At 45.2% G+C, this 27,972-nt stretch overlaps 1 protein-coding gene across 1 annotated transcript in view; it reads left to right on the top strand.

Annotated features, from left to right (window-relative positions):
• Nucleotides 1–27,972, top strand: part of NCKAP1 (NCK associated protein 1) — a 487,736-nt gene that overhangs the window by 411,748 nt on the left and 48,016 nt on the right. Inside the window, exon 28 of the mRNA XM_085648703.1 lies at nt 20,289–20,405. Coding sequence (XP_085504829.1) covers nt 20,289–20,405 — 117 coding nt within the window. The remainder of the gene's footprint in view (nt 1–20,288; nt 20,406–27,972) is intronic.

Below are 27,972 nucleotides of genomic sequence, written 5' to 3'. Positions count from 1 at the left end.
GCTGGTTCGCAATCTTAGAGACATCAACAGCAATAATCTAACTGCCAATAGCAAGAATCTTCTTGAGCAACCCCTAACATGACCAACTTGGACAATCTTACGGATCATTACATCAACTCTATGTCAGGTTTTCATAGAGACTATGGAGAAATTCTCCCTCCATTACAAGCCTCAGTCAGTTAAGGAGGATGAAAAGCGATTACAACAAACATATTTGCAGTGCCAAAACAGATCACTTCAGGGCTCAGCTTGACAGCGCTAAAAACCGACCCGATAAATTGTTTGAAATCATCAAACCACAAGCTAACCACTCTACAAATCTTATCTCAGCACTCAGAACCTCCTGCCCCACTGAGGAGGACTTCTCAGGTCGAGACAAATTGAACTTGAACTACAACGTACAGCTCCTAACTTGCGGTTTCTGAGCTCACTTGCATCTGCGGTACCTACAGGAGTGAGTGCACCTTCCTACCCCACAGTTTGCAGTTTGCACTCCTAAAACAACGCCACTTGGAATTCCTTCCTGCTCCCAGATGATGCAGAGCTGCTACATTCTTTGGCATCTCTAAAACCCTCCAATCACTTCAGCAATCCTCTACCCTCTAAGATTTTCCAAGATCTCAATTCACCATTCTTCCACTCTGGGCCCAGTTCATTCAAGAATCTCTTGCAGGGTAGGATTCCCAATGACCTCCAGATAGGGTAAGTCAATCCCATACAAAAGAAGCCTAATGCCGACCTAGGAGATCCCAACAATATCCATCCGATCACCAGCATTATGAACTTTGCTAAATTCCTCGAGAAATGCTTTAACACACAGCTCTGCAACCACATTGAGAAATATCAGCTCCTTGACCTCTACCAGTCAGGTTTCAGAGCAGGGCACAGTACAGAAACAGCTCTAACTCACATTGTTGATGATGCCTTGAGATCTCTTGACCAAAATGTTCCTTGTCTTATGATTCTTCTTGACATGTCCTCATCAATTGACACCATCAAACATGATAACTTGATTGCTCTTCTTCAATATAGGATGGGGTTATCAGGCTCTGTCTTAAACTGGTTTGCCTCTTTCTTACATAACCGTACCCCAAGAATCAAATTTAACCAATCACTTGCTGCTAGTACCCTGGTCACTATTGGAGTACCTCAAGGTTCGACACTCACGCCCACGCTCTTCAACCTTTTCATGGAACCTCTCTCTGATATTCTGAACTGCTCTAGCATTCAATACCATATGTATGCTCATGACACTCCACTTTATTTGAAGATCTCCACTCCAGATGACATAAAAACTCTAAATGGTGCGCTCCTAAAAACTCAGCAATGGCTAGCTCATTATCATCTATTGTTAAATACCCTCAAAACAGAATTCCTCCTGATTGCCCCCCGTAACCAATGGGCACCTACTCTAGACTGGATCAAAGAGCTTTCTGCACTCAACTGCACCCCTTATGTTGTTGACTCTGCTAGATCTTTAGGTATTACCCTGGGCAAATACCTAAATGTGCAAGATCACATCAGTGCCACTATTAGGGGAGCCAATCATCCACTCAACACTCTAAGGAAAATCAAGCCATTCTTACCTCCTGAGGACATCCAGTCAGCAGTCCAATCCCCAGTTGTCTCACAATTGGAATATGGTTTGGTGAACCTAGCTGGGCTACCTAAAGCTAGATTGACTCCACTTAGAGCCGCTCTGAACGCTTCTGCAAGATTCATCACGGGCTCCAGAAAACATGACCATATCACACCTGACTTAATTCAGCTTAAGTGGCTATCCATTGAAGCAAGGATCAGTTTCAAGATAGCCTGCCTGACGCACAAAGCTATTCATTACAACACCCACCATTTACCTGGCAAAGAAACTTGGTCTATCTGGCTCAAGTCGGAATTAAAGAAGCTCTAATACTCTACTTTTGAAACCTCCTAAATTCAATAAGAAAAGAACATACAACTGTGCCTTCTCTAGTCTTGCTCCAAGAATTTGGAACGCTCTTCCTTCCGTGATCAGATCCAACCCATCGACAGTCTCATTAAAAAAAAACATGTCAAATGGCTGCTCCTGAATGACCATCAACAGCAATAGACCCGATGCCATTTTCGATCTACTCCAATCTCCTGTTTGACAGTTTTTTTACCTTTTGTTCTAAATGTGTTATGTTTCTCATCACTTTTCCTGATTATGTACTGCTTTGCTGGAACTTTACAGCTCCCACTAGTTGGGCCAATGCCTGGGATCACCTTTTTTATTTAGTCTTCTCCGTGCTCCCCCATGACTTTATTTTTCCGGTACTTCTTATGTTCCTTTTTGTACTTGTACAGCGGTTTGAGGAGGAAACAGTCTTCCTAATAGAGACACTCTCTAAAACAGAGTGCTCCGTTCAATATATTCCAATGATTGGGCCCATGCTCTCAAGGTCTCCCCAGAGATTTTCAAAGGCCCAGTCAAGACCAGAGTCCTTATGCCACATATTGAGAGGAATTACAAACCTTCCCCCAGTGTCCCTCTTTACAGTAGGGGGCATCCAACAGCTAATTCCTTGGTAGGGACAACAGCGAGAGCAGCTTTCCAAAGTACTGGGGACGCGCCACCTCCAGATAAGCAAAGTAAGCCCATTGATGCGACAGGTAAGAGGTAGCAACTGGCGTACTGGCGTATAGCAAATTCAGTAGAACTCCTATCCAGATACAACAGTGCAATATGGGATGAGATGGAAGATCTTATTCAACTCCTACCTTAACAGTAGAGGAAAATTGGGCAAAGACCTAGTTGCAGAGGGTAGACAAGTGTCTAATGCAACATACGTTACACCCTAGACAGTGCTGACACGGCTGCAAGATTAATAAGTTCCTCTATACTACTATACAGGCATGCATGGCTACGCATCTCTGGATTTAAGCCAGAAGTGCAACAACATCTACTTAATATTCCATTTAATGGTGAACACCTATTCAGACCAGAGGTAGACTCCCAATTAGAGAAGATGAAGAAAGACACCGAGACTGCTAAGTCTGTGAGAGCTGTGCAGTCTGCTGCGCCAAGGCAACAGTACTTTCTGAAGTATCGGGGAAGAGGAGCTTCCAAAAACACAGATCCTGACACCCAAACTTACCTAAAACAGCAGCAGCAATGCCATCAGCAAACTCACAAGAGTTATTATAAGGGAGAGTTTAAACAAAGAGGAAAAGGCAGAGGCTGCCCACAAGGGGAGCCTCAACCTCAAAACCAGGTGTCTCCAACCAGTCGATCATGAGCTACCAGTAGCTCATAGACCCCTTCAGAGTAGCTCCAAGCCTGGAGTTTAATTTCAAATAAGCTCCGGGTCACATTTTCCTTTCAAAGTTAAGGGAAGGCTGTGTTTATTTTACATTATCACCAGGCTGCAGAAAGCAGGACCTGATAGGAAGCACTGCTCGGACAGATTTATGACCCAAGCTGGGGCACAGAGGTAAAGAACTGACAGATTGAGGTATTTAACTCTTAAATAAAAGTCCTTGACAACTCAATATTGAAGCATGAGAACAAAATTGTGTTTCCGAAGGCTTTTAATTAGGAGAAAATTCGAATGAAAAGTTACCTTGATGATTAAGTTAAGACTTCATTTTATGGGAGTGAGGGTCCCAATGTGAACACATTTGTTATGGGATCTGCTAGAATGGGGGATGGTAGAGGTACAACATAGGCAGCTTTCACATAGGGATGAGGGGGCGTCTGAGGCCATAATGCAATGGGCCCAACTACTGGGTATGTTTCACAATGATAATGATCCTTCTAGTGAGGATGAGCCCGGGGCAGAAGGTTGAACGAAAAACTGGGTGCCTAGACGACCAAGTGGGAAAGGATATTTATAGTATTGTATTTGTTCGACGTCTTGATTCATATATTGTTGATTTGATGGGACCTCTGACCAGCGGATATGTCTTCATATGTCTTTGATTATATTATGCAGCCATGTATGATCTCGGAGTAGGTTATATGATGGCTCCTGTTAATACTGTCACAATGCACTGTGTGGGTTGTTGTTTTCATTTAAAATCAATAAAATACAGCTAAAAAAAAGTTACGTCTTCATTTTATTTTTCTCCAATTTCAAAGTGTTGCATTTACAAACAGCAGGCTTCTTTTTTTTTTTTTTTTAAATGGGAGAAATTTAAAGTAAAGAAAAATATTTATATGAAACATTAAGTCTTAATGTTTTTCTCCACTTTCAATTAAGCCAATTACATCTTACTGTTTTATGAAGCATTTTTCTTCACTTTAAATACCTACCATTTAAATAAACAGCTGTATTTTTTCTGTTATAAATGTGGCACCATGTCTACAGGCCACTAGGAACAGCGCTTGGAAATGGGAGAAAATTTAAATATGAGTTTTATAGAATCCATTTAAACATAAAGTTATCATTCAGTTTAATTTTCTCTCATTTCAAAGTGCCAGCTTTACACACAGTAGGCATCTTGCTTCCAGAGGCTGGTAGACACGGTGTAATATTTATAACTGAAAAATACAGCCATTTTTTTAAGTGGGAGAAATTCAAAGTGCAAATTTTTTTTCCCTATTATAGACATTTTTGCAGAACATTTTTATGCACTTTAAATGTCTGCTATTTAAAAAATATATAATTATAATTAATCAACAAGAACTGGTCCCCAGAGATAACAGGGAAAGGTATGTGTACGTAAATACTGATTAGTTCAGTGAAAAACCATTAGGTTTTTTAGGAAAGGCCTCACCCACCAACCTAGTTGATGGCATTCTTCATCATCGGCCCCCACCTGAGGCACCGAGTGTACCCCAGGTGTGCTGCGAAGCCTGAACAACAGCGGAGCGGGCTTTTTTTTAAGGTGAGTGTGCAGTGCATGTGTAACTTAAAAACAGCTGTCCCAATGGTCCCAGATATCAAGTAAATTAGTTTAATGATGGGCCATGGGCAGTATTAAAAGGAAGGCGAAGGATGGTTCAGGAGGTATCAATGGCCACCACCATCCCGTGGGGTCAACATGTTTCAGCCAGTGCCTAGATACTGGTGCTGGCTTCATCAGGACCAAAGTGCAAGAAGTGAAAAAGACAGAGTCTAGCAAAGTGTTTAGATCCGTCTATGTGTGGCACGCGCTAAGGTGCCCTAACAGGCAGAGGGGGTGTCCCTCTTACATCCAATCTCCATAAATTAATGGGACCGGCTCCATGAGTCTGGAGTGCGGTGGTCTGTCAAAATACCATTAGCAGTTGACAGAACTCCTACCAGAGACCTCCGTGGCCACTCTCATCGAGAGTGGCCACGGAGGTCTCTGGTAGGAGTTCTCATCGAGAGTGGCCACAGAGGTCTCTGGTAGGAGTTCTATCAACTGCTAATGGCCCATCATTAACACATGCACTTCACTTGCACTGCACACTCACCTTACAAAAAAGCCTGCTCCGCTGTTGTTCAGGCTTCGCAGCACACCTGGGGTACACTCGGTGCCTGAGGTGGGGGCTGATGATGAAGCATGCCACCAACTAGGTTGGTGGGTGAGGCCTTTCCTAAAAAACCTAATGGTTTTTCACTGAACTAATCAGTATTTACGTACACATACCTTTCCCTGCTATCTCTGGGGACCAGTTCTTGTTGATTAATTATACTTATACCTAGGGGAATTGAACTGTTTCTCTTTTTTCTTCCTCGCTCTCTTATTGATTCTTAGAAAATTAAAAAAAAATAGTCATATGTTTGTTTTATACATGTAACAGGACTTCATATGGCAGAAGGTATGTCCGGTTATATATATATTCCGTTCATGGGCGCACATGTTCATACATCCCCAAAGACCATGATCTCATGATCTCATGGACACAGATGGCAGTCCTGTCATAGTGCCAGCAGCCAAATAGTTTTGTTCAAACCATAGTATTTGGCTCTGTTGACATTAGGCTTAGTCAATGAAGCTGAACTTAGGGGTGTCTGATAACAATGCGCAAGTTGGCATAGCCTTCTGTAGCGCACAATTATTTTCACTGATCAGAAGTAGCTCTCGCTACATGTCGGGGGATGGCTACAACAATTTCACCAGTTGTGGTCAGAAGTAACTTCAGACTGGTGAGTGCCTAACATTATCAGGGAGGGGTATTGCCTAGAACTAAAAAGCCACCCACCAAACATTCCTCATTGCAAACAAGCCCTCCGCATGTGCACCTTCTCAAGGAAGAAGTAACATCTCTGCTTCAAAAGGGGGCAATAGAGTCTGTACCACACAAACACCAACAGAGGGGTGTACTCCCTATACTTTTTAATACCCAGGTACGATTGGGTGCTAAGACGAACCTTGGATCTATGACCGCTCGTCACTGGGAAATTCACCCCACAACTTCCTCAAGGCTGGAATAAAACAATAGTGTAAAGTTTAAGTCCAAATATACATACAAATTGATTGTCACCTTGTGTCAAAAGATATCAGGGCCCTGTTTAGGGTCCATAGCTCAACACATGGTGGAAACCCATGCATCATTTATCATATAAGCGTATAAGGTATAGGATATATAAAAATCAACATCCCACATTATGGGCGCGGTAGTATGCATGCAGCACCTGTGTTTTATGTCATTTGCCACTACATCAAAGAAGGATTCAAATGAAATTAAGAGTAAATATAATATATTATACAGCACCCCAAAGTGTTCGATAATAAATCCGCAACCCAGAGCAAGCCTCTCTCTTGCTCAAAGACACGCATTAGTACCTTAAATGGTCCAGGCACATATTTAGGAATAAGGGCAGGGTAATAGTTGTACCAATCACCAAACACCTGTAACATATGAAAATACCTTCATCATATCCTCCAGGGCTGTAATGAAACAAAACCTTAATCAACAAAAGGTTATAACAGCCATTTTCTTTTTAAATAAGTGCTGGAATGCTTAAAAAAAGGCTCATACCCCTAACCGGGGCAGTGTTTGCACTCGGCTGAAACTCAATAATCCTAACATGTTGTAACTTGTGTATATGTTCCCCAATCATCTCACAGAAAATCCAGCTAGTCCACTTTCGATCATAAATTTGAATGAATATCTGAGAAACAAGACAGATGGACCCATACATTATTCACAGCACTTCGTATACCTGCCCTTAACGGCAAATCCATACCATACAAATCGATTGTCACAGCTGTAATCTGTTAACCGACTTTCTATACAGAAATTGCCCAATCCGTATATACCTTTCACTCATTATACAGAACCATTTAAAATCGGAGCATTCATCCCTGCAAGCCAAAATTGACCGGACGGGTACATTGCCCATCCTGATAACAGTCCCCATAAGTATATTGTGGAAAGTGCACCCTTATTACAGGCGTTCCACCCGTGTGCCATCTTGCTACCATTTTTATCTTGCAGAAATCGCGCCAAAGTCTAATCCTACTAGAAGATGATTATACAGAAAGGCACACAAAGGCTGACCAAAGGTTCAGCACCAAAATCCCTGTCGCATTTGAAATAAAGTCCTGTGCATCTACTTCCGCACTCCCCATCGTTGAGCGCCACTGTGATCCAGAGACGAGAAGATACTTTTGAATGGAAGGTGCACTAGAAGAGCAGTCGGGATAACAAATTTAGTTCATCAATCTTCTTTATTCAAACTTTTGTTAAAATCGGCAATCGGCCAACGCGTTTCTTTCCTTGTGCATAAGGAACTTCATCAGGGCGTGATTAATAATGTAGAATATTCACAAGATGTCCTTATGACATGTCGTAATATGAACCCCAAAATAAGACAATTAGTCTTTAAAGTGGTGGAACACACACAACACCCTGAAGGGCAGATCGTTCCTGAACCCAATCCCTCAAGTGACTGTTACCACAGATGCATCACTCATAGGATGGGGCGCACACATGGAGGGCATCATGGTATAGTCCAAAGGACTGCTTACCAACAAACATTCCATGTCAACGTTTTAGGATCATAGTGGAAACTCCAACTTTCAAGTACTCCCCTAGTGCTTCCAGCATTGGGGAAAACCAGAAATAGACATATTTGTTACCAAAGAAACTGCAAAATGCCAAAACTTCGCCTCCAGGCTCCCACATCCACAGTTTACGGGCAATGTTTTATGGATGAACTGATCAGAGATATTTGCATATGCTTTTCCTCCACTCCCACTCTTTCCATATCTGGCCAGGAAACCCAGACCAACATTACTCACAACGCTATTCGATTATATTTTTTTAGTTTCATATAGCATGAACTAGACCCAAAGGTATCCGTGCGCTTTACATGAGCACCACTTGCGTTACAGACGGACACATTCATTTTTGTTTGGCACAGGAAGATTAAATGATATGCTCAATCACAGGATGTTGAGCATTCCTGTCGAGGCTCGAACCCAGGTCCCCAGCTCCGAGGTTGACCACTCTAGCCGTTAGGCTACATCCTCCCCCCTAGTACATCCTTAGAAGCTTCCCAACATACCAGATCTTCTCACTCACAGCAAGGGCAGAATCAGGCACCCAAACCACAAGCAACTCAACCTAGCAATTTGGCTTCTGAAGTCGTAGAGTTTGGATATTTACAATTTCCTCCAGAATGCATGGACATTCTGAAGGAGGCAAGGTGCCCAACCACAAGAGCATGTTATGCAGCCAATTGAAAACATTTTGTCCACCATTGCATTGCTCACAACATAGACCCTTGCACACCTACAGTACAACAAGTAGAGTGCTACTGGCTACACCCTAAAAAAGTCACATTTAGCATACACTTCCATAAAATTGCATCGTGGAGCAATTGCAGCTTACCTGCAAAATTGCAAATTTCAGTCACTTTTTCGAATACCAGTTATCAAAGCTTTATGGAAAAGTTGAGGAGAAGGATCCCACCATATACACCTCTTGTACCTTCATGGAATTTTAAATGTGCTCACACGACTAATGTCCACACTTTTTGAATTACTGCATTTATGTCATCTGCAGTTCCTTCCTTGAAAGGTAGCTTTCCTTGTAGCCATAACTTCCTTAGTGAAATTAATGCACTAACCATTGAACACCCTTATTTTCGAGTATTCCAGGATAAGGTTCGGCTACAAACAAACCCAAGGGTCATCTCTCCCTTTCACATGAATCAAAACAATGTATTTTTCCAGTCTTCTTTCCAAAACCAGAGACCATGGCAGAAAGGACCCTTCATACACTTGATATTAAAAGAGCACCCATGTACTACATAGAGAGAACTAAGAATTTTAGAAAGACGCTATAGCTATTTGTAGCTTTCTCAAACCCTAGAAAAGGTAATACCATCTCAGAAGCAGGAATTGCAAGATGAATCGTTAAACACATACAAATTTTGAATATAAAGGCTAAAAGTGTTCGACCAGCAGTTCTAAGTGCTCATTCCACAAGAACGAAGGTGCATCAATGGCTTTCTTAAGGAACAATCTGTTAATAGATATTTGCAAAGTTGCTACATGGACAAACCTGCACACATTTACAAAATACTTGTATGGATGTTCATGCCAGACAACAATCTCTGGTAGGGCAAACAGTTTTACGCGCATTATTTCAAACAACTGCACCATCTAATGCTTAGAGGCACAGTGACAGAAGTACTGCTTTACAGTCTATGCATAGCATGTGTATCTGCAGCCAACAAATGCTATGAATGCTGTATGTTACTTACCCTGTAAGCATCTGTTCCAAACGTCTAGTGCTGCAGATTCACATGCGCGCTCCCGCCTCCACGGTATGTATGAGATGGTGTCAGATGTACACATATAAAACGCCATATATGTATTACCAACATATTACCTGCATGTTCAACAGCAACTACTATCCTACAACACTACATCCTCTATCGCCAACATGTCAGGGGAAAAAATGAACAATCTTACAAAGGAGCTGGTGGACGTGCACATTCTCTTGAGGATGTGGAGACTCAATGTCACACCAGAAGTAAAAAGACCTCCTCAAAAAAAACAAGTTGTGAAGTCCAAGCCCCAACACTAAATGGCAGAAGTGTGCATAGCATGTGAATCTGCGGCATACAATCAACTAATAGATGCTTACAAGGTAAGTAACATACTCCTTCTCATTGCGATAGTTCGTCGCATGAGTTACCTCCAGGCTCTATTGGTGCAGCCACCATACACCACCTTTTCCTCAGACAATCTGGTGTTGAGGGCCAGGGCGACCTTTTTGCTGCAAGTTGTGATGCTGTTTCACGTTGGGCAATTCATCATCATTCTTTACCCCGCCTTACCTATCGAAAGAGGATGAGAGACTCAATCGGTTTGACCCTAAACATGCTGTTCGAGGCATATGAGCTGCAGATTGTACACTTAGCATAGATCGCCATCTGGTGTTGGGCCCGGATGTTTGCAGTTTGTTTTTGTTCTTTGGACAGTCTTTGGAAGTCACGAGTTCGGTGACTCCTCCTTCGGTCCGTACTGCACATGGGCTTCGGCTCCATCCTCAGATTGTTTTTTTCCGCCATCGAGCTCGGATGTGATACTTCGTGCTCCGGCTTCGAACTTCTACGGTTCCAGCCTCGACGGAAAATCCTCGTTCTTCGAGTTTCTTCATCATATCTTCATCTCTCGAAGCGGCACTTTTCTCCATCCCGTACATCGGCACCGGCCTTCGGGCCCTCCTCGACTCCGGTCCCGGCCGATGGAAAGGACTCCGTTCAAAAAGTGCCCAAAATGTGGGTCTAAATTTCCCCACACAGACCTCCATCAGGTGTGTAACCTTTGCCTCTCTCCAGAACACGAGGCCAGAGACTGCCCCGCCTGTAAGTCTTTTCGATCAAAAAAGACCATCCGGGATCGAAGAGCTCGACGCACCATGGCGCACTCCTCGACCGCGGCTCCACCGGACATCTTCGGAGACGACGCCGAAGCTTCGGGTCAACTACACACCCAGCAGGAGGACGACATCGTCAGCGCTTCCGAGGCCGACGACTCCGACGTGGAGGACATCACACCGGCGCAGCGGGTCGTGAGTACTGTACCCCCTCCCACCCCCGCGCCCAAAACCAAAGAGACTCAGGTTACACCCTCGCCTGCAGGCCTGGGCAAAACCAAGCACACAGCTTCTATCACCCCACCTTCGGGCCCGGTGTCGAAGCCTCAGAAGTCTCACGGCAGCTCGGGCTCGAGCCAGCCGACGCCTGGTGCCGAAAAACACCATTCGGCACCGAAGAAAGGGATACCCAGCTCGACTCCGAAGCCACCGGTGCCGAAGCCTGGACTCTCGGTGCCGACCAAACACAAACACAAATCTGTCGGCACCGACGCTCCGGCGCCGAAAACTCCTTCGACGCCGAAAAAACCGGAGGCTCCAAAAAAGCATGGCGCACAGAAACCATCGAAGCCCTCGGCTCCGAAACCATCGGCGCCAGCGGACGATTCGGCGCCACTGGCTCTGTTCACACCAGACCCTTTGCAAAAGACTCTATCTAAAGATCCAAAGACTGGGCTATTGACTCTAATTATCAAGAAAAGACGCCTTGACACACCGGCTCCTCCTCCACCACCCAAACGGAAGGACTCTGCTACTTCTCCCCTCAGAGTGCCCTCCCCACTACCTCCTCCTCTGCCTCCTCCACCTCCTCCACCTCCCAGGTCTCCGCCACCTTTACCTCATCACTCCCCGACCCCGTCCCCAGATCCTGATGACGGGGATCCGGATTATGTCCCGGCGGACGCCCCAATGGACCCCACTCCACCGGGGACCCCAGACCCATGGGAAGACTACCACAACCCTGACATACCTGATATGCCTCAGGACGACCTATACCCATTCAGGCCGTCCCCTCCAGAGGACTCCTTAGGGTTTCATCACTTAGTGCAGAGAGCAGCACACTACCATGGGGTGGACATGCACAGCGAACCAGTGGAAGACGACTTCCTACTGGACACGTTTGACATTCAGGACAAATCCACGTCCATCTTGCCCATGCTTAAAGGTGTCACCAAGCATGCTGCAGAGGTATTCAGAGACCCTGTCAGGGCCAGGGTACTGAACCCTAGAATAGAAAAAAAGTACAAGGCGGCACCCACAGACCCTGCATACATTAAGGGCCCTGCTCCCCTAGATTCCCTAGTTGTCTCCACAGCTAGAAAGCGGGCTAACTCCCAGTCCTCAGGAGAAGCCCCGCCGCCAGACAAGGAATCCAAACTTTTAGACGCGTCTGGCAAACGCACCGCCTCCCAAGCTGCAAACATGTGGCGCATTGCGAATACACAAGCGCTACTTGCGCGCTATGACAGAGCACACTACGACGAACTTGAGGCTCTTATGCAGCACCTCCCCGAAAAACACAAGCGCAAGGCTCATGACCTGATACAGGAGGGTAAACTAATCACAAACACCTCCATTAAGTGTGCCCTCGATGCAGCCGACACTGCTTCTAGAGCCATAAATACCAGTGTCCTGCTTCGTCGTCATGCCTGGCTCAGGATCTCAGGGTTCAAGCCTGAAGTCCAGGCGTCCATACTAAATCACCCTTTTGACCAACAAACTCTCTTTGGGCCAAAGGTGGACGAAGCGTTGGAAAAGATGAAAAAGGACACAGACACAGCAAAGTCTATGGGGGCACTCCAAGCACAGGCCCCTAAACGTTCCTTTCGAAGCTCATCCTTTCGTGGCACAGGCAGAGGCTTCTCCACCGATAGCGCCTCTACCTCTTACAAGTCCCCTCCTCAAAATACCTTTTCAAAGGGCAACCAAAGGGGTGGTTACAGAGGCAACAACAATAAGGGCAGGGGCAAAACTAACACCACCCGTTCTGCCACCCCGCCCGCACAATGACTTCCCTCCGCTCCCCCCAGACCATCCCACTCCGGTCGGGGGCAGACTACAAAACTTTATCCACGCATGGGAATCCATAACATCGGACAAATGGGTGACCCAAATTATTCGGTCAGGGTACTGTCTCGAGTTAACATCTACCCCACCCAATATCCCACCAAGGCACCGTCCAATGTCTCAAGAACATTCCACACTGCTCAAACAGGAGGTGCTCTCCCTCCTCCAAAAACATGCTATAGAGCAAGTCCCCGTCAATCAGCAAAATCTAGGGGTCTACTCTCTGTATTTCCTAATACCGAAGAAAGACGGGACCCTGAGGCCCATTCTGGACCTCCGGCCTCTAAATGCATACATACATTCAGACCATTTCCACATGGTCACCCTACAACAGGTCCTCCCGCTCCTCTGTCAGGGAGACTTTCTCACTACCTTGGATCTGAAAGACGCATACTTTCACATTCCAATACACCCTTCTCACAGGAAGTACCTCAGGTTCGTGGTGGACGGTCAGCATTACCAATTCACGGTTCTCCCCTTCGGGGTCACCACCGCACCACGAGTATTTACCAAATGCCTAGCGGTAGTAGCAGCACACCTCAGGCGTCAACACGTTCACGTCTTCCCTTACTTAGACGACTGGCTCATAAAAGCCACGTCCTACCACCAATGTGTGCAACATACAAACAGCACCATCCAGCTGCTCCACCAACTAGGCTTCACGGTGAACTACCAAAAGTCCCACCTTGTACCATCTCACACAAAGCAATATCTCGGGGCCACTATAGACACCTCCAAAGGTATTGCCTATCCAAACTCAGCCAGGATCGCAAGCATACAAGCTTTGCGCAAAACATTCCTTCCTCAACACTCTTCCAGCAAGAGTGTTTATGAAGCTCATAGGAATGATGGCGTCTTGCATTTTCATAGTGCCCCATGCAAGACTCCACATGCGTCCACTTCAAGAGTGCCTAGCGCAACAGTGGAACCAGGCCCAGGGTCAGCTAACGGATCTGGTGTTGGTGGACGGCCGCACCCATCACTCTCTGCAGTGGTGGAACACCACAAACCTTTCCAAAGGGCGGCCGTTCCTAGACCCGGTTCCTCAGGTGATTCTAACAGCGGACACATCACTCTCCGGCTGGGGAGCGCACCTCCTACACCTCACAATGCAAGGTCTATGGACGCCACAGCAAAAATCGCTCCACATCAACCATCTGGAGCTTCTTGGCGATCTTTCTAGCCCTAAAATCTTTCCAAAAACAGGTTTCGGGCAAAGCAGTCCTCATTCGCACAGACAACATGACTGCAATGTATTATATCCAAAAACAGGGGGGGACACACTCTCCCCAGCTCTCCCGCTTAGCCCAGAGCATATGGAGATGGGCAATTCCCCAAAACATCTTTCTCCTGGCACAGCACGTTCCAGGCGTACAAAACACCATGGCAGATCTGCTCAGCAGACAAACGCAACAACTACACGAATGGGAACTGCATCCACAAGTTCTTCACCCATTCTTCCAACAGTGGGGGCATCCTCAGATAGACCTCTTCGCCACCCACGAAAACAAAAAATGCCCAAGCTTCGCCGCCAGATACCCACACCCATTGTCCAAGGGCAATGCGATATGGATGAACTGGTCAGGCAGATTTGCATACGCCTTTCCACCTCTCCCACTAATTCCATTAGTGGTAAGGAAGCTACAACAGCACTCCCTCACACTCATTCTAGTAGCTCCAACATGGGACAGGCAGCCGTGGTACACCACACTACTACAACTATCAGTGGTACCACATCAAAAACTGCACCTGTCCCCATGCCTCCTAACCCAGAACCATGGAGAAATCAGGCACCCGGACCCAGCTCAGCTCAACCTTGCGATCTGGCTCCTGAAATCTTAGAATTTGGATACCTTAACCTTCCCCCTGATTGCATGAACATCATCATGGACGCCAGACGTCCTACCACTAGAGCATGCTATGCCGCAAAGTGGAAAAGATTTGTAATTTACTGCCGTAACAATACAATCAACCCTTTAGATGCATCCATACAGCACATTATATGCTATCTGCTCCATCTTTACAGGTGTAACCTGGCATATTCATCCATACGCCTACACCTAGCAGCGATCGCTGCTTATCTACAAAACAGACAGCATTTATCACTGTTCAGAGTGCCCGCTATTAAAGCCTTTATGGAAGGCCTTAAACGAGTAATTCCTCCCAGGGCACCACCTTCCCCTGTATGGAATCTAAATGTAGTTCTTACACGGCTAATGGGTCCGCCCTTCGAACCAATGCATAAATGTGTGCTACAGTTTCTCACCTGGAAAACAGCTTTTCTCGTAGCTATCACTTCCCTTAGAAGGGTTGGTGAAATACAAGCGTTCACTATACAGGAACCCTTCCTACAAATACATCACGGCAAGGTCATACTTCGTACAAATCCGAAGTTTCTGCCCAAGGTCATTTCCCCCTTCCATCTCAATCAATCGGTGGAATTACCTGTCTTCTTCTCGCAACCTCAATCTGTTGCAGAAAGGGCTTTACACACACTTGAAGTTAAAAGGGCTTTGCTGTACTACATACAGAGAACGCAACCTTTCAGGAAGACTAAACAATTGTTCGTCTCCTTCTCTCCACCACATAAAGGCAACCCCATCTCTAAATCAGGGATAGCTAGGTGGATTGTAAAGTGCATACAAATTTGCTATCAAAAGGCAAAAAGAACATTATCTGTTCCACCTAAAGCCCACTCTACTAGAAAGTTAGGGGCTTCTATGGCCTTTCTAGGGAACATACCCTTAGATGACATCTGCAAAGCAGCCACATGGTCAACACCGCACACCTTCACAAAACATTACTGTGTAGATGTGCATTCCAAGCAGCAAGCTAGTGTGGGCCAGGCTGTACTAAAGACACTTTTTCAAACTACTGCAACGGATACCGGTGGTCGCCGCTAAGGTTGGGTACTGCTATATAATCTATGCTAAGTGTACAATCTGCAGCTCATATGCCTCGAACGGAATATGCTACTTACCAGTATGCATCTATTCTTGGCATGTAGAGCTGCAGAGTTGTACACGCCCACCCGCCTCTCCGGCTACCTGTATCCGTTCCAGTCCATCTTATTTAGATACAACACACATGGGTTTCTCACTGTTATTACTACGCTCCATCATTTCCCTGTTGGCGAAAAACAATCTGAGGATGGAGCCGAAGCCCATGCGCAGTACGGACCGAAGGAGGAGTCACCGAACTCGTGACTTCCAAAGACTGTCCAAAGAACAAAAACAAACTGCAAACATCCGGGCCCAACACCAGATGGCGATCTATGCTAAGTGTACAACTCTGCAGCTCTACATGCCAAGAACAGATGCATACTGGTAAGTAGCATATTCCTTATTAATCCAGGGCCGGATTAAGACCTTTAGAGGCCCTATGCACTTAAAATAATTTTGACCCCATAGATATTTAATTCAAAATATAAATTGTAATAAACCGTAAAATATTTTTTTAATGTTTTTTTAAATGAAACAAACCTTACAGTAAGAGGGAAAATGTTTATTTTTGTATACTTCCACTTTCTTTATAGGTTCAGCTGCACCATTTGCAGTTTCGACCATATGGTCCATGGTAAATCAAGGAATGGAAATTTTCTTTGGTGCCCCCTTTCCCTTGATGCCCTAAGCACGTGCTTATTTTGCTTAATGGTTAATCCAGCCCTGCATTGCACGTGCAAAAGACCGTTTTGTGAATGATCAGCTCTTTGTGGGGTTCTTTGGGAAGAAGAAAGGTAAATCAGTGCAGAAAAGGACTATGTCATGGTAAATAGTCCTCAGCATTAAGGCCTGCTACGCACTGGCCAAGAAGCAGCCTCCAAAAGTTCTGAGGACTCGTTCCACCAGGGCCAAGGCTTCTGCCACTATGTCGGTGTATGGTGTGCCTTTTAATTGATATCTTTCAGGCCGCGACATGGGCATAAGTGCATATGTTCATCAAGCACTACTGCCTTGGCACTCAGGTCCGACGAGAAGGGCGTTTTGCCCAGATGCTCCTGCAGGACTTTCTGGTCTGAGTCCACTCCACAGAGGGTCCCATGGGGAGGTCCTGCTTTGGTAGCTATTCTACAGTTGAGGAAATCTGTCATAAGAAGTATCCATCAGAAAAATATGTTATTTACCTTCAGTAACGCTCTTTCTGGTGGATAGTCTATCTAACCTCCGGTTTTTCACTAGCTTCCTTTTTTCATGATCTGTGGAGTCGCCTCTTTTTCATATCTGTTAAAGATCCCAGTGTAGACATCTGCACACTGATAACTCAGATTTTCTTGTGCTCTGCATCAGGGTTCGATCTATTTGCCATTGCAGAGAATGTGCAGTGTCCAAGCTTTTTTGTGTTATAGTTCCCAAGTCAGGTCTCCTTCTGAGATGCCTTTTGACAAGACTGGTGCTAGAGACTCCTGTATGCCCTCCCGTCCTTACATCTTCAACCCAGAGTGCTGAAAAAGATTACAAAGGACCAACCCAAATCATCCTGGAGGCTCTGTACTGAGCAAGGTGAGAGTGGTTCCAAGATATTTTGGCCATGAGCATATGTTCTCCGATCCGACTGCCCTTCAGGAGGGACCTCAAGGCGCAACAGCAGGGCTGAGTCTTGCACCCACACCTGAATAACCTACCCTCATACGTGGAGATTGAAGGGCGACAGTTGATGGCTTTTGATCTCCCTCTCGAAGTGGTTGGTGCCATCTTGACAGCCAGGTGTCCATCCCCCAAAACGGTATATGCAGGACGCTGAGAGAATTGTTTTGCCTGGTGTTCCTCCTGTACCACCAACCCCTAAATGCAAGATAGTTGAACATTTTGTTTTGTCTTTCGTAGCCATGATAGACTTACTGTGTGAACTGTTAAGGGTTTCCTTTTGGCCCCTCCGGCCTTTAATTTGGTTCCTACTTAATGTGCACACTCTACATCTGCTAACCATTAAAAAAGAAAAATGTTTCTCATCGCCATAACACCTGGCGGGCAAGAGAGCAAACTCCAGACCTTGTCTGTGTAAATACCATATACATCCTATTTCCCTACATCCTATTTCCTGGACAAGCTGGTTCTCCTGATAAGGGTGGCAATACTGCTGAAGGTAGTCGCACCCTTCAGCAACAGGCAACTCATCACCTTGCAAGCTTTTTACGTTTCAACTTTCTCCTCTAAGGAGGAGGAACTGCTCCACCGTCTTGACTCTAAGAGGACCTTCAGTTTTAAAATCAAACCAGAGAGCATCCGTTTGATAATCAGCTTTTTGTGGACTCCTCTGGAGCAAAAAGGGGGTACGTGGTGCAGAAAAGAACCATCTCCAAATTAAGTTTTTCTATATTAAGATATGTTATGGGCTAGCCAAAGAGTAACCCCCAGAAGGCTTGTGCACTCATTCCATCAGAGCAAAGGCTACTACCACCGCACTGATATATGGTCCTGGACTTGTGCCAGGCTGCCACGTGGACGTCCCTTCACACATTCACAAATCACTACTGGCTAGACAACTAGGTCCACCAAGACGGGTACTTTGCCCAGTCTGTCCTGCAGGATTTCATAGTTTGAGCCATTCCACAGTCCTACTGGGGAAATACTGGTTTGGTATCTGTTCACAAGGTAAAGTAATCTGAGATTTGAAGTCTCTGTCAGAAGGACCAAGGAACTTTCCTTTGGTACCCTCCTTTTTCTGTGGAATGGACTCCTACGGCTGATTGAGACTTGAATCTAGAGATTTGCACAGTGGCATAGTCTGATATCTACGGGCTATGCGTCTTTTGGCACAGACAGAGATCTGAAAGAAACTGCCATCAGCACGCAGAGATGACGCAGATAGAGTGGTACCGATGTCGTATCTTAGGTGGGACAGACTCGAAACGGAGCTGCACAACACCACCTACCAATGCATATAGGAAATTCACAAGGTGAAGAATCTGTTGTTAGATAGTCTCTACCAGAAAAGGTGTTACCAATGGTGAGTAACTTGTTCTTTCATCTCATGCATAACCCTTCATGGGCAAGCACCCTCCTACCAGCGCAATCTGATGATACCACACCCTCTGACAAAATGCCCAGTGTTAACCAACCAAAACATACTTTCCATACACCTAGTTAAATACAAATGTTTTGAAGACAGAAAACTGCATGTGCAAAGTTCACAGAGCTTCAATTCCTTCACCCCTTTTTAGCAATGGTAACGTTTTGTGAATAATTAAATTCCTCACACTGCACCTATTCCAACAGGCCTTTGAGCTTTAGCATAACAGACTGACCTGTTTGTGAGACTGACCACTGCATCTTTATCATGGTCTAAGCTGACAATCTCACTTCCAGATCTTCCGTTAACGTTCTTTTGTGAAGCCCTCTGAATCCACCAATAGGATGTGTAAACTTTATGCAAAAACTGTAAATAAATGTTGCACCTAGAAACACGGTTCATCATTGCACGACTGAAGTTCATGGTAGGATTCTTTTTTACCACCCATTGTGTCTTAATTTGCCTGATGTGGCCAGTAAGCAACAACTTAGAAGTCTGCCCCACTTCTATTCAGATAGGTCTGCAGGGTTTCAATTGTGTAACTGATTGTGTTTTGGTAGGTGTTTTCGGATGGTCATGAAGCCCTACCAAGTACACCCCTTGGAAGGAAGGGCATAAAGGCTGGGGACTGAGATATGTACGAGTCCCTATCTGACACTATTGCCTCACTAATGGTGTAGATGCTCATGAATTGCACATCACATCCATTATGTCTACTACATGGGAAGAATGTAAACAAATTGCAGGTTTTCTTACAGGAAGGGTGTAGCCAAATGAGAGAGGATAGCATTTCGTAAACAAAGCAAACGCTTTAGCCAGGATTCTAATTTATACCATAAATGAGGCAAAAAAAACAAGTTGCTCTCTTCCACTGATACCTTTCATAGTCAAGAGGTATATGGAAACATGAAGAATTAGGTGATCTTATGATGCTGAGAACTTTGATCACTCTAGAGAAGGAGTGGATAAATGAAGATGCTTTTGGCCAGACGGCCCGTGTCTTTAATGTGTGTTTACTGAAGTCCGTCATTGTAGCAGGAATGTGGTATCTGTCTTCACCCTCTAATCATAGAGAAGTCATGCACAATTTAATAAAGCAAATCCATGCTTCTTTGGACATGTTCAAATGAAAACATGAAAAGCAGTGTCTGGTATATCTGTCGATGAAGTAATGTGGAAAAAAACCATGACTGGATATCAAACGCTAACTGAAATGAGGATTAAAGAGAATTCAACATTCTTTCATTTGTCATTCGATATAAAGAAGCGGAGTAAAGAGTATCAACCCATAAAACACTGTGTTACAACCTTTTTTTCCATTCAATTTATATAACGAAGTACAATTACTATTGGATTTGACATAACAGCCATAGACTTAGCTAATGTATTTTTGTTAACAATAGGTTGTTGCGATTTAATGTTATTTTGTTTGCTTAACTTTTAGAAAACATCAGCCCAGAAGAAGAATATAAAATTGCCTGTTTACTTATGGTCTTTGTGGCAGTTTCCTTGCCAACATTAGCCAGCAATGTCATGTCTCAATACAGTCCAGCTATTGAAGGTATTTTTTTCCTAGAACTTTTCTTTACAGTTGAGATTTATAACTTGCCTTATATGTGAAAAACGGAATGCAAACTTTTCTTTCTTGTAATGATTGATTGTGTAGATTCTCCTTTTTTTTCTTTTTTGTTGATATCTGGCATTTTTCCTAAATAAACATCATGGGTTTTCAGTCCTTGATCGCTTGAAGTGTCATCCATATTTTGCTTTCTCCATTCATCCATTTGTTTCCTTTTGAATGAGCAAGGGCATTCTTCCAGAACTCAGTGTGGTCATACACACAGAAAATAGTCCACATAAGAGCCAGGCACAAATGGGCCGCTGTGTCCTATAAAAATATTTTTTATTTCACAATGGCCAAGCAGCTCTCTACGCACTGCTATTGAGCCCTCATTGCACTTACAGTGTGCCTTATCCCTTTTAGGCATTGCAGGCAGCACTCATATTTAAATGGAATTTAAAATCATGAAAATGTGGCACACGCCTACACAGAATTATGTCCCTCCATAAATGTTTTTTGTAATACTTTAAAAAAGACATTGAAAGATAATTGTACATGGGCATGTTAGCACATGCATTTGCAGCCATATTTGAATAGTTTTTACTAAAGTATAACGAAAACATTCCAATATGTCCGTATTTGTGTGCAAACACCCAGGCAACCATATTATAGAAATATTGATACAGTAAATACATATTCACATCTATCACAATTCTAGTCCCTGTTGCAAGAGTTCTTCTAGCACCTCCAGACTGATGAGATCACAATATCTAATCATATAAATCAATAGGTGATCATGACTGGTTCATAATCAATTAATTAAATCAAATAATTATTAGATTAAAAAAATGCTACTCCAACTTCTCAGTATCCTTGTTGAAATCCAAATCTAGATTACCTTATATATGTGGTCTTCAAGGTTCCACACTTTCTAAAAGTAGTGCTTCAATCTTTATAATAGTTCAGAGTGATGTATAAACTGCTGCAAATGAAATAAATGAATGAAATCTTATCTATAATCTTAAACTCTTGAAATTATTACCATTTATATAACACCCCCTTATCTACGATCTTTTCTTACCTTTCCAAAATGCAACCATAACTGGCAAAGTAACATTCCAGAAATAGGTGTCCTAGCAGCTACGAGTCTCAAATAATGGCTGACTTTTATATCTGGTCTCAATCAAAATAGCTACTGCCACGTGCATTTCAGAGTTCTAACTCTCTGTGGTACATCTCTAATAAACGGCTAGCATTAAACATGTCCCTCTCCTCTGCATAACAGTACCTAGATGAATGTTGCTCATGAGTATTACAGAATCCTCAAGATATAAATAACCAATGCCCAGCCCAACTCCCTAGTCATCCAACATGCCTGCAAACTGGCCTCTGCTCGGTCTACAGGCAATGCTCTGCGACCTGATCGACACCTCCGCCTAGTATGTGCTTTTTTCTGGTACCAGAGAGTGAGTGCTCTCGATATAGGGGTCCAGAAACATGTCTGGTGGTGGCAGGATGCCTAAAGCCAGTCTGTGACCATACCAGGGTTGGTAGTTTTCAGGGGGCACCTCAGAGGTGCCCTCTGAGAACATGTTTCAGTAAATACCACACAGGCATCAGTGTGGATTTATTGAGAGGAGTAGTTTGGTACCAAACTCTCCTGTGTTCGGAAAAGCCATTCTGGTACTGTGGGACTCGAGTTGTCGAGTTTCCAGCCCATGTACTCTAAATTGCTTTCCTTGCACTTGCTATATTAAAGAAATAGACCTAAATATTGTAGAGGAATATCCGCTTATACTGATAAGCCCACACCTGATATAGTGCACCCTGCATTAGGGCTTGTAAGGCCTACTAGAGGGGTGACTTACCTATACCTTAGGTTGTGCTACATGTCGACTTTGTCGTTTTTGTCTACACCAGGGCAATCCTGCTGCAGTGGCAGTCTGCATGCTCTAGCTGAGGTGTCCCTAGTTGACCCTCTTCAGTCCCTATGCCCGAGGTACCCATGTACCATTTACTAGGGACTTACAGGGGGCCTAAAGGGCTAATTAAGGAAAAGTTTTAGTGAAGAAGCACTGATACAGGGGACCTGGTTAGCAGGGCCCCTCTGCACTACAATCGAAATCGCATAATTTTCCAGACAAACAGTAGGCTGCTAACCATGTCAAACGAGGCACTTTCTCTAAGTCTCCCTTACATAAAATGACACCCTTTATATTGTTGCACATGGTAAGCCATGGGCAGACCCTCGGCCTGGCTCTGGCCCCAACTCCCTGCTGTGCACAATAGGGAGTTTGGGACCAGCGGAGATTGGCCACAGGCCAGGCCCTTTGTCCTACCGCAAGCCACACATGGCGATGGACATCTTACTTTACGCCAAAAAGAAAACCTGAAATTCCTTTTTAAAAAAAAGCAAAGGGGAAAAGGGCGTTAGTTATGTGAAAATGTCAGTTAAGATATACTGTATTAAACTAACAAAATCACTGAAATTCACCAGTTTTAATAATTTCAAATAACTATAAATCCTGTCTTAAAGCAACTATAACTTGCCCCCTAGCCATGCACTGCTAATCGCCCACCATCCTACATCTTTCCTGACATGTTCAATTAAACCATTGATAGCATCACTGCAACATCTGAAATTAGATCATGGATAACAACACAGTGCATGGCGGGGCAGCAAGTTATAGTTAGTTTAGGGCATGAGTTATAATTACTAGAGATAACTATAACTGGTGAATTTCAGTGGTTTTCTTAGTTTAAAACTGGATGTTTTTAACTGACATTTCTGTTTTACTGTAAAATATATATATAGATATATTTCATGCTACACATTTGATTTACTAGCTGCTATGAACCCTGTCAGGGCATTTGCCTGTCTGTGTGAGTGAATTCCAACTTTTGTAAGCACTTAAACTTTGAGAAACTTCGAAACAGGCACTCTTTGGAAATGTTCAGTGCTTCTTTACTCACCAGTAGAAACTCACTGGTGAATAAAGAAGCACTGTATATTTTAAAGGAGGGCCAGTTTAAAAGTTTATCAGAGTAGGTGGGAGTGTGTGAGTGGAGGTGTGTGTGTGTATTTGTGTATGTTTGTGTGTATCTAGATATATATATACATATAGATATCTGTTGTGTGATAGGATCTACTCTGTATGTTGATATCTTAGTGGTTTGAGGATCATGTCTCTACAAAACCTTGGGTTCTTCAGTTTCTGGGATGAAACTCTGGGTTCCTTTAATTTCAAATGGAGAAAGAGATTGCCATAGTACAAGGGATACATGCTTACAAGAGTTCATTGCAAGAATTGGCACCATCTTCGGTCCCTTTAGGCAGGTTGCAAATGTGAAGGTTCACCCTTCCACTCTCTTTGTAGATTCTTTGTATGAATCTTTGTTGATTTGAAGATGTTTTGCAAACATAGTAGTGTATATTTTAATTGGCCAACCCTCGACTCTACCCCATTAACTCTCAAGGTCAGTTTTTTTTCATCTTTACTGATGACCTGTGATTTTGTACCTCAATGAGATTTATATTAATCTTCTTTCTTGGTTAACAGCCTACATTTTATTCAAGATATGTGCATTGTAAGCTAGATTTGTGTTTGTCCTTGATCAGGGAATCATGTACTGGCGTTCGACTTTAGCACACTTTAAGGCGTGTTTGTTTATTTTTTCCCTTCATTTCGGCCATAATTGTGTGTTCGAGGCATATGAGCTGCAGATTACACACTGACCATAGATCGCCATCTGTTGCTGGGCTCGGAAGTTGCAGTTGTTTTTCCTCTTGGAAAGTCTTTGGAAGTCACGAGGTATGTGACTCCTCCTTTGGATCGTACAGCGCATGGGCTTGGGCTCCATCCTCAGATTGTCTTTTTCCGCCATTGGGCTCGGATGTGATTTTCGCGCTCCGGTTCCGAACAGTTTCTAGTTCTTCTTATCGGCGCGCAATCCTCCCCCCTTTCGCGATATTGTTTTCGATCGCGGTCTCCACACTCAACGCGACTATCATCGTTCGAAGTCTTATATTCCGGTCGTCGACGAAGGCCTTCGTGCCTACCTAAGCTCCGGTCCCGGCTGATGGAAAGGACTCCATTCAAGAAGTGTCCTCGATGTGGGTCCAAATTTCCCCACACCGATCTCCATGAGGTGTGCAACCTCTTCCTCTCCCCGGAACACGAGGCTCGAGACTGTCCGGCGTGCAAATCCTTCCGGTCCAAGAAAACCATTCGAGACCGAAGGGCGAGGAGAACCATGGCACACTTGTCAACAGCGATCCCAGACGACATCTTCGGAGAAGGCGTCGATGCTCCAGAAGAACAGCACACCGAAGAGGGCCTCGTCAGCACCTCCGAAGCCGACGACTCAGATGTCGAGGACATCACTACGGCACAGAGGGGCGTGAGTACTAACATCGACCCACACCCTCGACGACATCGAAAAAGGCTTCGGTCACGCCTTCCCCTCGGGCCTAGGCACGACCAAAGACATTGCTTACCACACCTCGCCTTCGGGCCCGGTTAAGAAGCCGATGAAGCCTTCTGGTGGCTCGGGCTCGAGCCAGCCTACCGTCGGTGCCGAGAAACACTCCTCCACACTGGCGCCGAAAAAGAAAATGCCCCCCTCCTCCGCACTGAGCTCCACACCGAAGCACTCGGCGCCGAAGACAAGCACAGGCTCCTCGGTACCGTCCCCGGAGCCGAGCAAAAGACCCAAAGCCATCGACACCCACACCTAGAAACCGAAACTTATCTCAGAGCCGAGGAAACAACCAGCCATCTCGAAGCCGCACAGTTCAAAACAACGAACCGATGCCGAATCCAAGACTAAAAAACCTACGGCACCGACGGCTTCGGAGCCGACGGATCGGCCACTCACTGAAGAACTATTTCGGCCTGATCCACTACAAAAAAACTAGTCAAAGACCCTAAAACTGGACAGTTGATGCTCAGCATCAAAAAGACACCGCTGGACAAGCCTGCCCCAGCTCCACCTCCAAAGAGGAAAGACTTTGCTACCTCCCCTTTGAGAATACCTTCACCCCCTCCTCCACCTCCTCCTTCTCCTCCCCCACATCATCATTCCCCCACACCCTCTCCTGATGAGGATAATGACGATGTCTACGATGACATAGCGGACGAACACCCTGACCAACCCACAGGGGACCACACTACTATAGGCTCCCCAGACCCATGGGATGACTAGAACATTCCAGACATCCCTAACGTCCCGCAGGACGAACTTTACCCTTCAAGACCGTTTTCCCCCCCCCCGGAAGACACAATGGGGTTTAACCAACTACTCCATAGGGCTGCACACTACCACGGAGTAGATCTCCATACAGACCCTGTGGAGGAGGACTTCCTCCTAGATACCTTCGACACAACACAAAGGGCCACTTCCATCCTGCCCATGCTTAAAGGGGTTATCGAGCACGCGCCGGAGGTCTTTAAAGACCCGGTTAGGGCCAGGGTCATCAACCCTCGCATCGAGAAGAAGTATAAGGCCGCCCCTACAGACCCCACCTACATCAGAGGGCCAGCACCACTAGACTCCTTGTAGTGTCCACTGCAAGAAAGCGTGTAAACTCCCAGGCATCAGGTGACGCACCACCACCTGATAGGGAGTCCAAACTATTGGACGCATCGGGCAAGCGTACGGCATCTCAGGCTGCCATCATATGGCGCATCGCAAACACACAAGCGCTCTTGGCAAGATATGACAGGACACATTATGACGAACTAGAAGCCATAATGTAATACCTCCCTGACAAATACAAAAATAGAGCCAATGAGCTAATCCAGGAGGGTAAGACCATCACCAACACCTCCATTAACTGAGCCCTAGATGTAGCTGACACGCCTCTAGGGCAATTAACACCAGCGTCCTCCTCTGTAGGCATGCCTGGCTACGAATTTCAGGTTTCAAGCCAGAGATGCAGGCATCCATCCTCAACCACCCTTTGACCAGGAACATCTATTTGGCCCAAAAGTTGACGATGCCCTGGAAAAAATGAAAAAAGACACAGATAAGGCGAAGTCTATGGGAGCCTTACAGTCACACCCTCCCAGGCGCTCCTTTCGCCGCTCTTCCTTTCGAAGCACCTCCAGAGGCTACTCCTCCGATAGCGCTTCTACTTCCTATAAAGCCCCTACCCAATCCACCTTCACAAGGGGTTATCAAAGATGCGGCTACAGGGGAAACAATAAAGGCAGAGGTAAAACTAACACCTCCCGCTCTGCCTCCACCCCAAACCAATGACTTCCCTCCACTCCCCCCAGACCATCCCACTCCGGTCGGGGGCGGACTCCACAATTTCCTCCTATCTAGACTACTATCACCTCAGACAAATGGGTAACACAAATAATTCGATCAGGCTACTGCCTCGAACTTATATCTACCCCCCCCCCCCAAACATTCCACCCAAACAACGCCCAATGTCACAGGAACATTTGTCACTACTAAAGCAGGAGGTAATCTCCCTCCTACAAAAAAATGCGATAGAACTAGTTCCTACCCACCAACAAAATATGGGAGTTTACTCCCTATATTTTCTCATACCAAAAAGGGACGACACTCTAACGCCCATCCTAGACCTCAGACCCCTAAATCACTATATACACTCAGACCATTTTCACATGGTCACACTCCAGCAGGTACTTCCCCTGCTCTGCCAAAACGATTTCCTTGCCACCCTTGACCTCAAGGATGCCTATTTCCACATTCCTGTTTACAAGGCTCACAGGAGGTTTCTCAGATTTGTAGTGGACGGTCAACACTATCAATTCAAAGTGCTCCCATTCGGAGTCACCACAGCACCACGGATGTTTACCAAGTGCTTAGCAGCAGTGGCCGCACACCTGCGAAGACAACACATCCATGTCTTCCCGTACCTGACGACTGGCTCATAAAAGCCAAGTCATAGAACCACTGTGTACAACACACTCACACCACTATACTTCACGAGCTGGGCTTCACAGTAAATCACACGAGGTCCCATCTGCAACCGTTCCACGTAAAACAATACCTCGGCGCCACCATATACATCTCAAAAGCGATAACCTATCCCAGTCCTGCCGGGATAGCAAGCATCCAGGCTCTATGTGCCAAATTTCAACCGGAACACTCTCTTCCAACTCGAGTGTTCATGCAACTTATAGGAATGATGGCCTCTTGCATATTCATAGTACCTCACGCAAGACTCCAGATGCGTCCTCTCCAAGAGTGCTTAGCGCGCCAATGGAACCAGGCCCAGGGTCAATTGACAGATCTGGTGTTGGTAGACGGTGCCCATCGCTCTCTGCAGTGGTGGACCACCAAAAACCTTTCCAAAGGGCGATCGTTCCTGGAACCGGTTCCTCAGATAGTACTCACAGCGGACGCATCGCTCTCCGGCTGGGGAGCTCACCTACTACATCACACCATGCAGGGCAGGTGGACGCCTCAACAAAAGTTACTCCACATCAACCATCTGGAGTTACTAGCTATATTCTTAGCCCTAAAGGCCTTTCAAACGCATGTCTCCGGCAAGGCCGTCTTAGTTCGCACGGACAATATGACAGCCATG

Source organism: Triturus cristatus, chromosome 3_2 (assembly GCF_964204655.1).
Source record: "Triturus cristatus chromosome 3_2, aTriCri1.1, whole genome shotgun sequence".
NCBI classification, from domain to species: domain Eukaryota; kingdom Metazoa; phylum Chordata; class Amphibia; order Caudata; family Salamandridae; genus Triturus; species Triturus cristatus.
The sequence above is the reverse complement of the archived record's forward strand: the minus strand, read 5'-3'. Positions and strand labels throughout refer to the sequence as shown.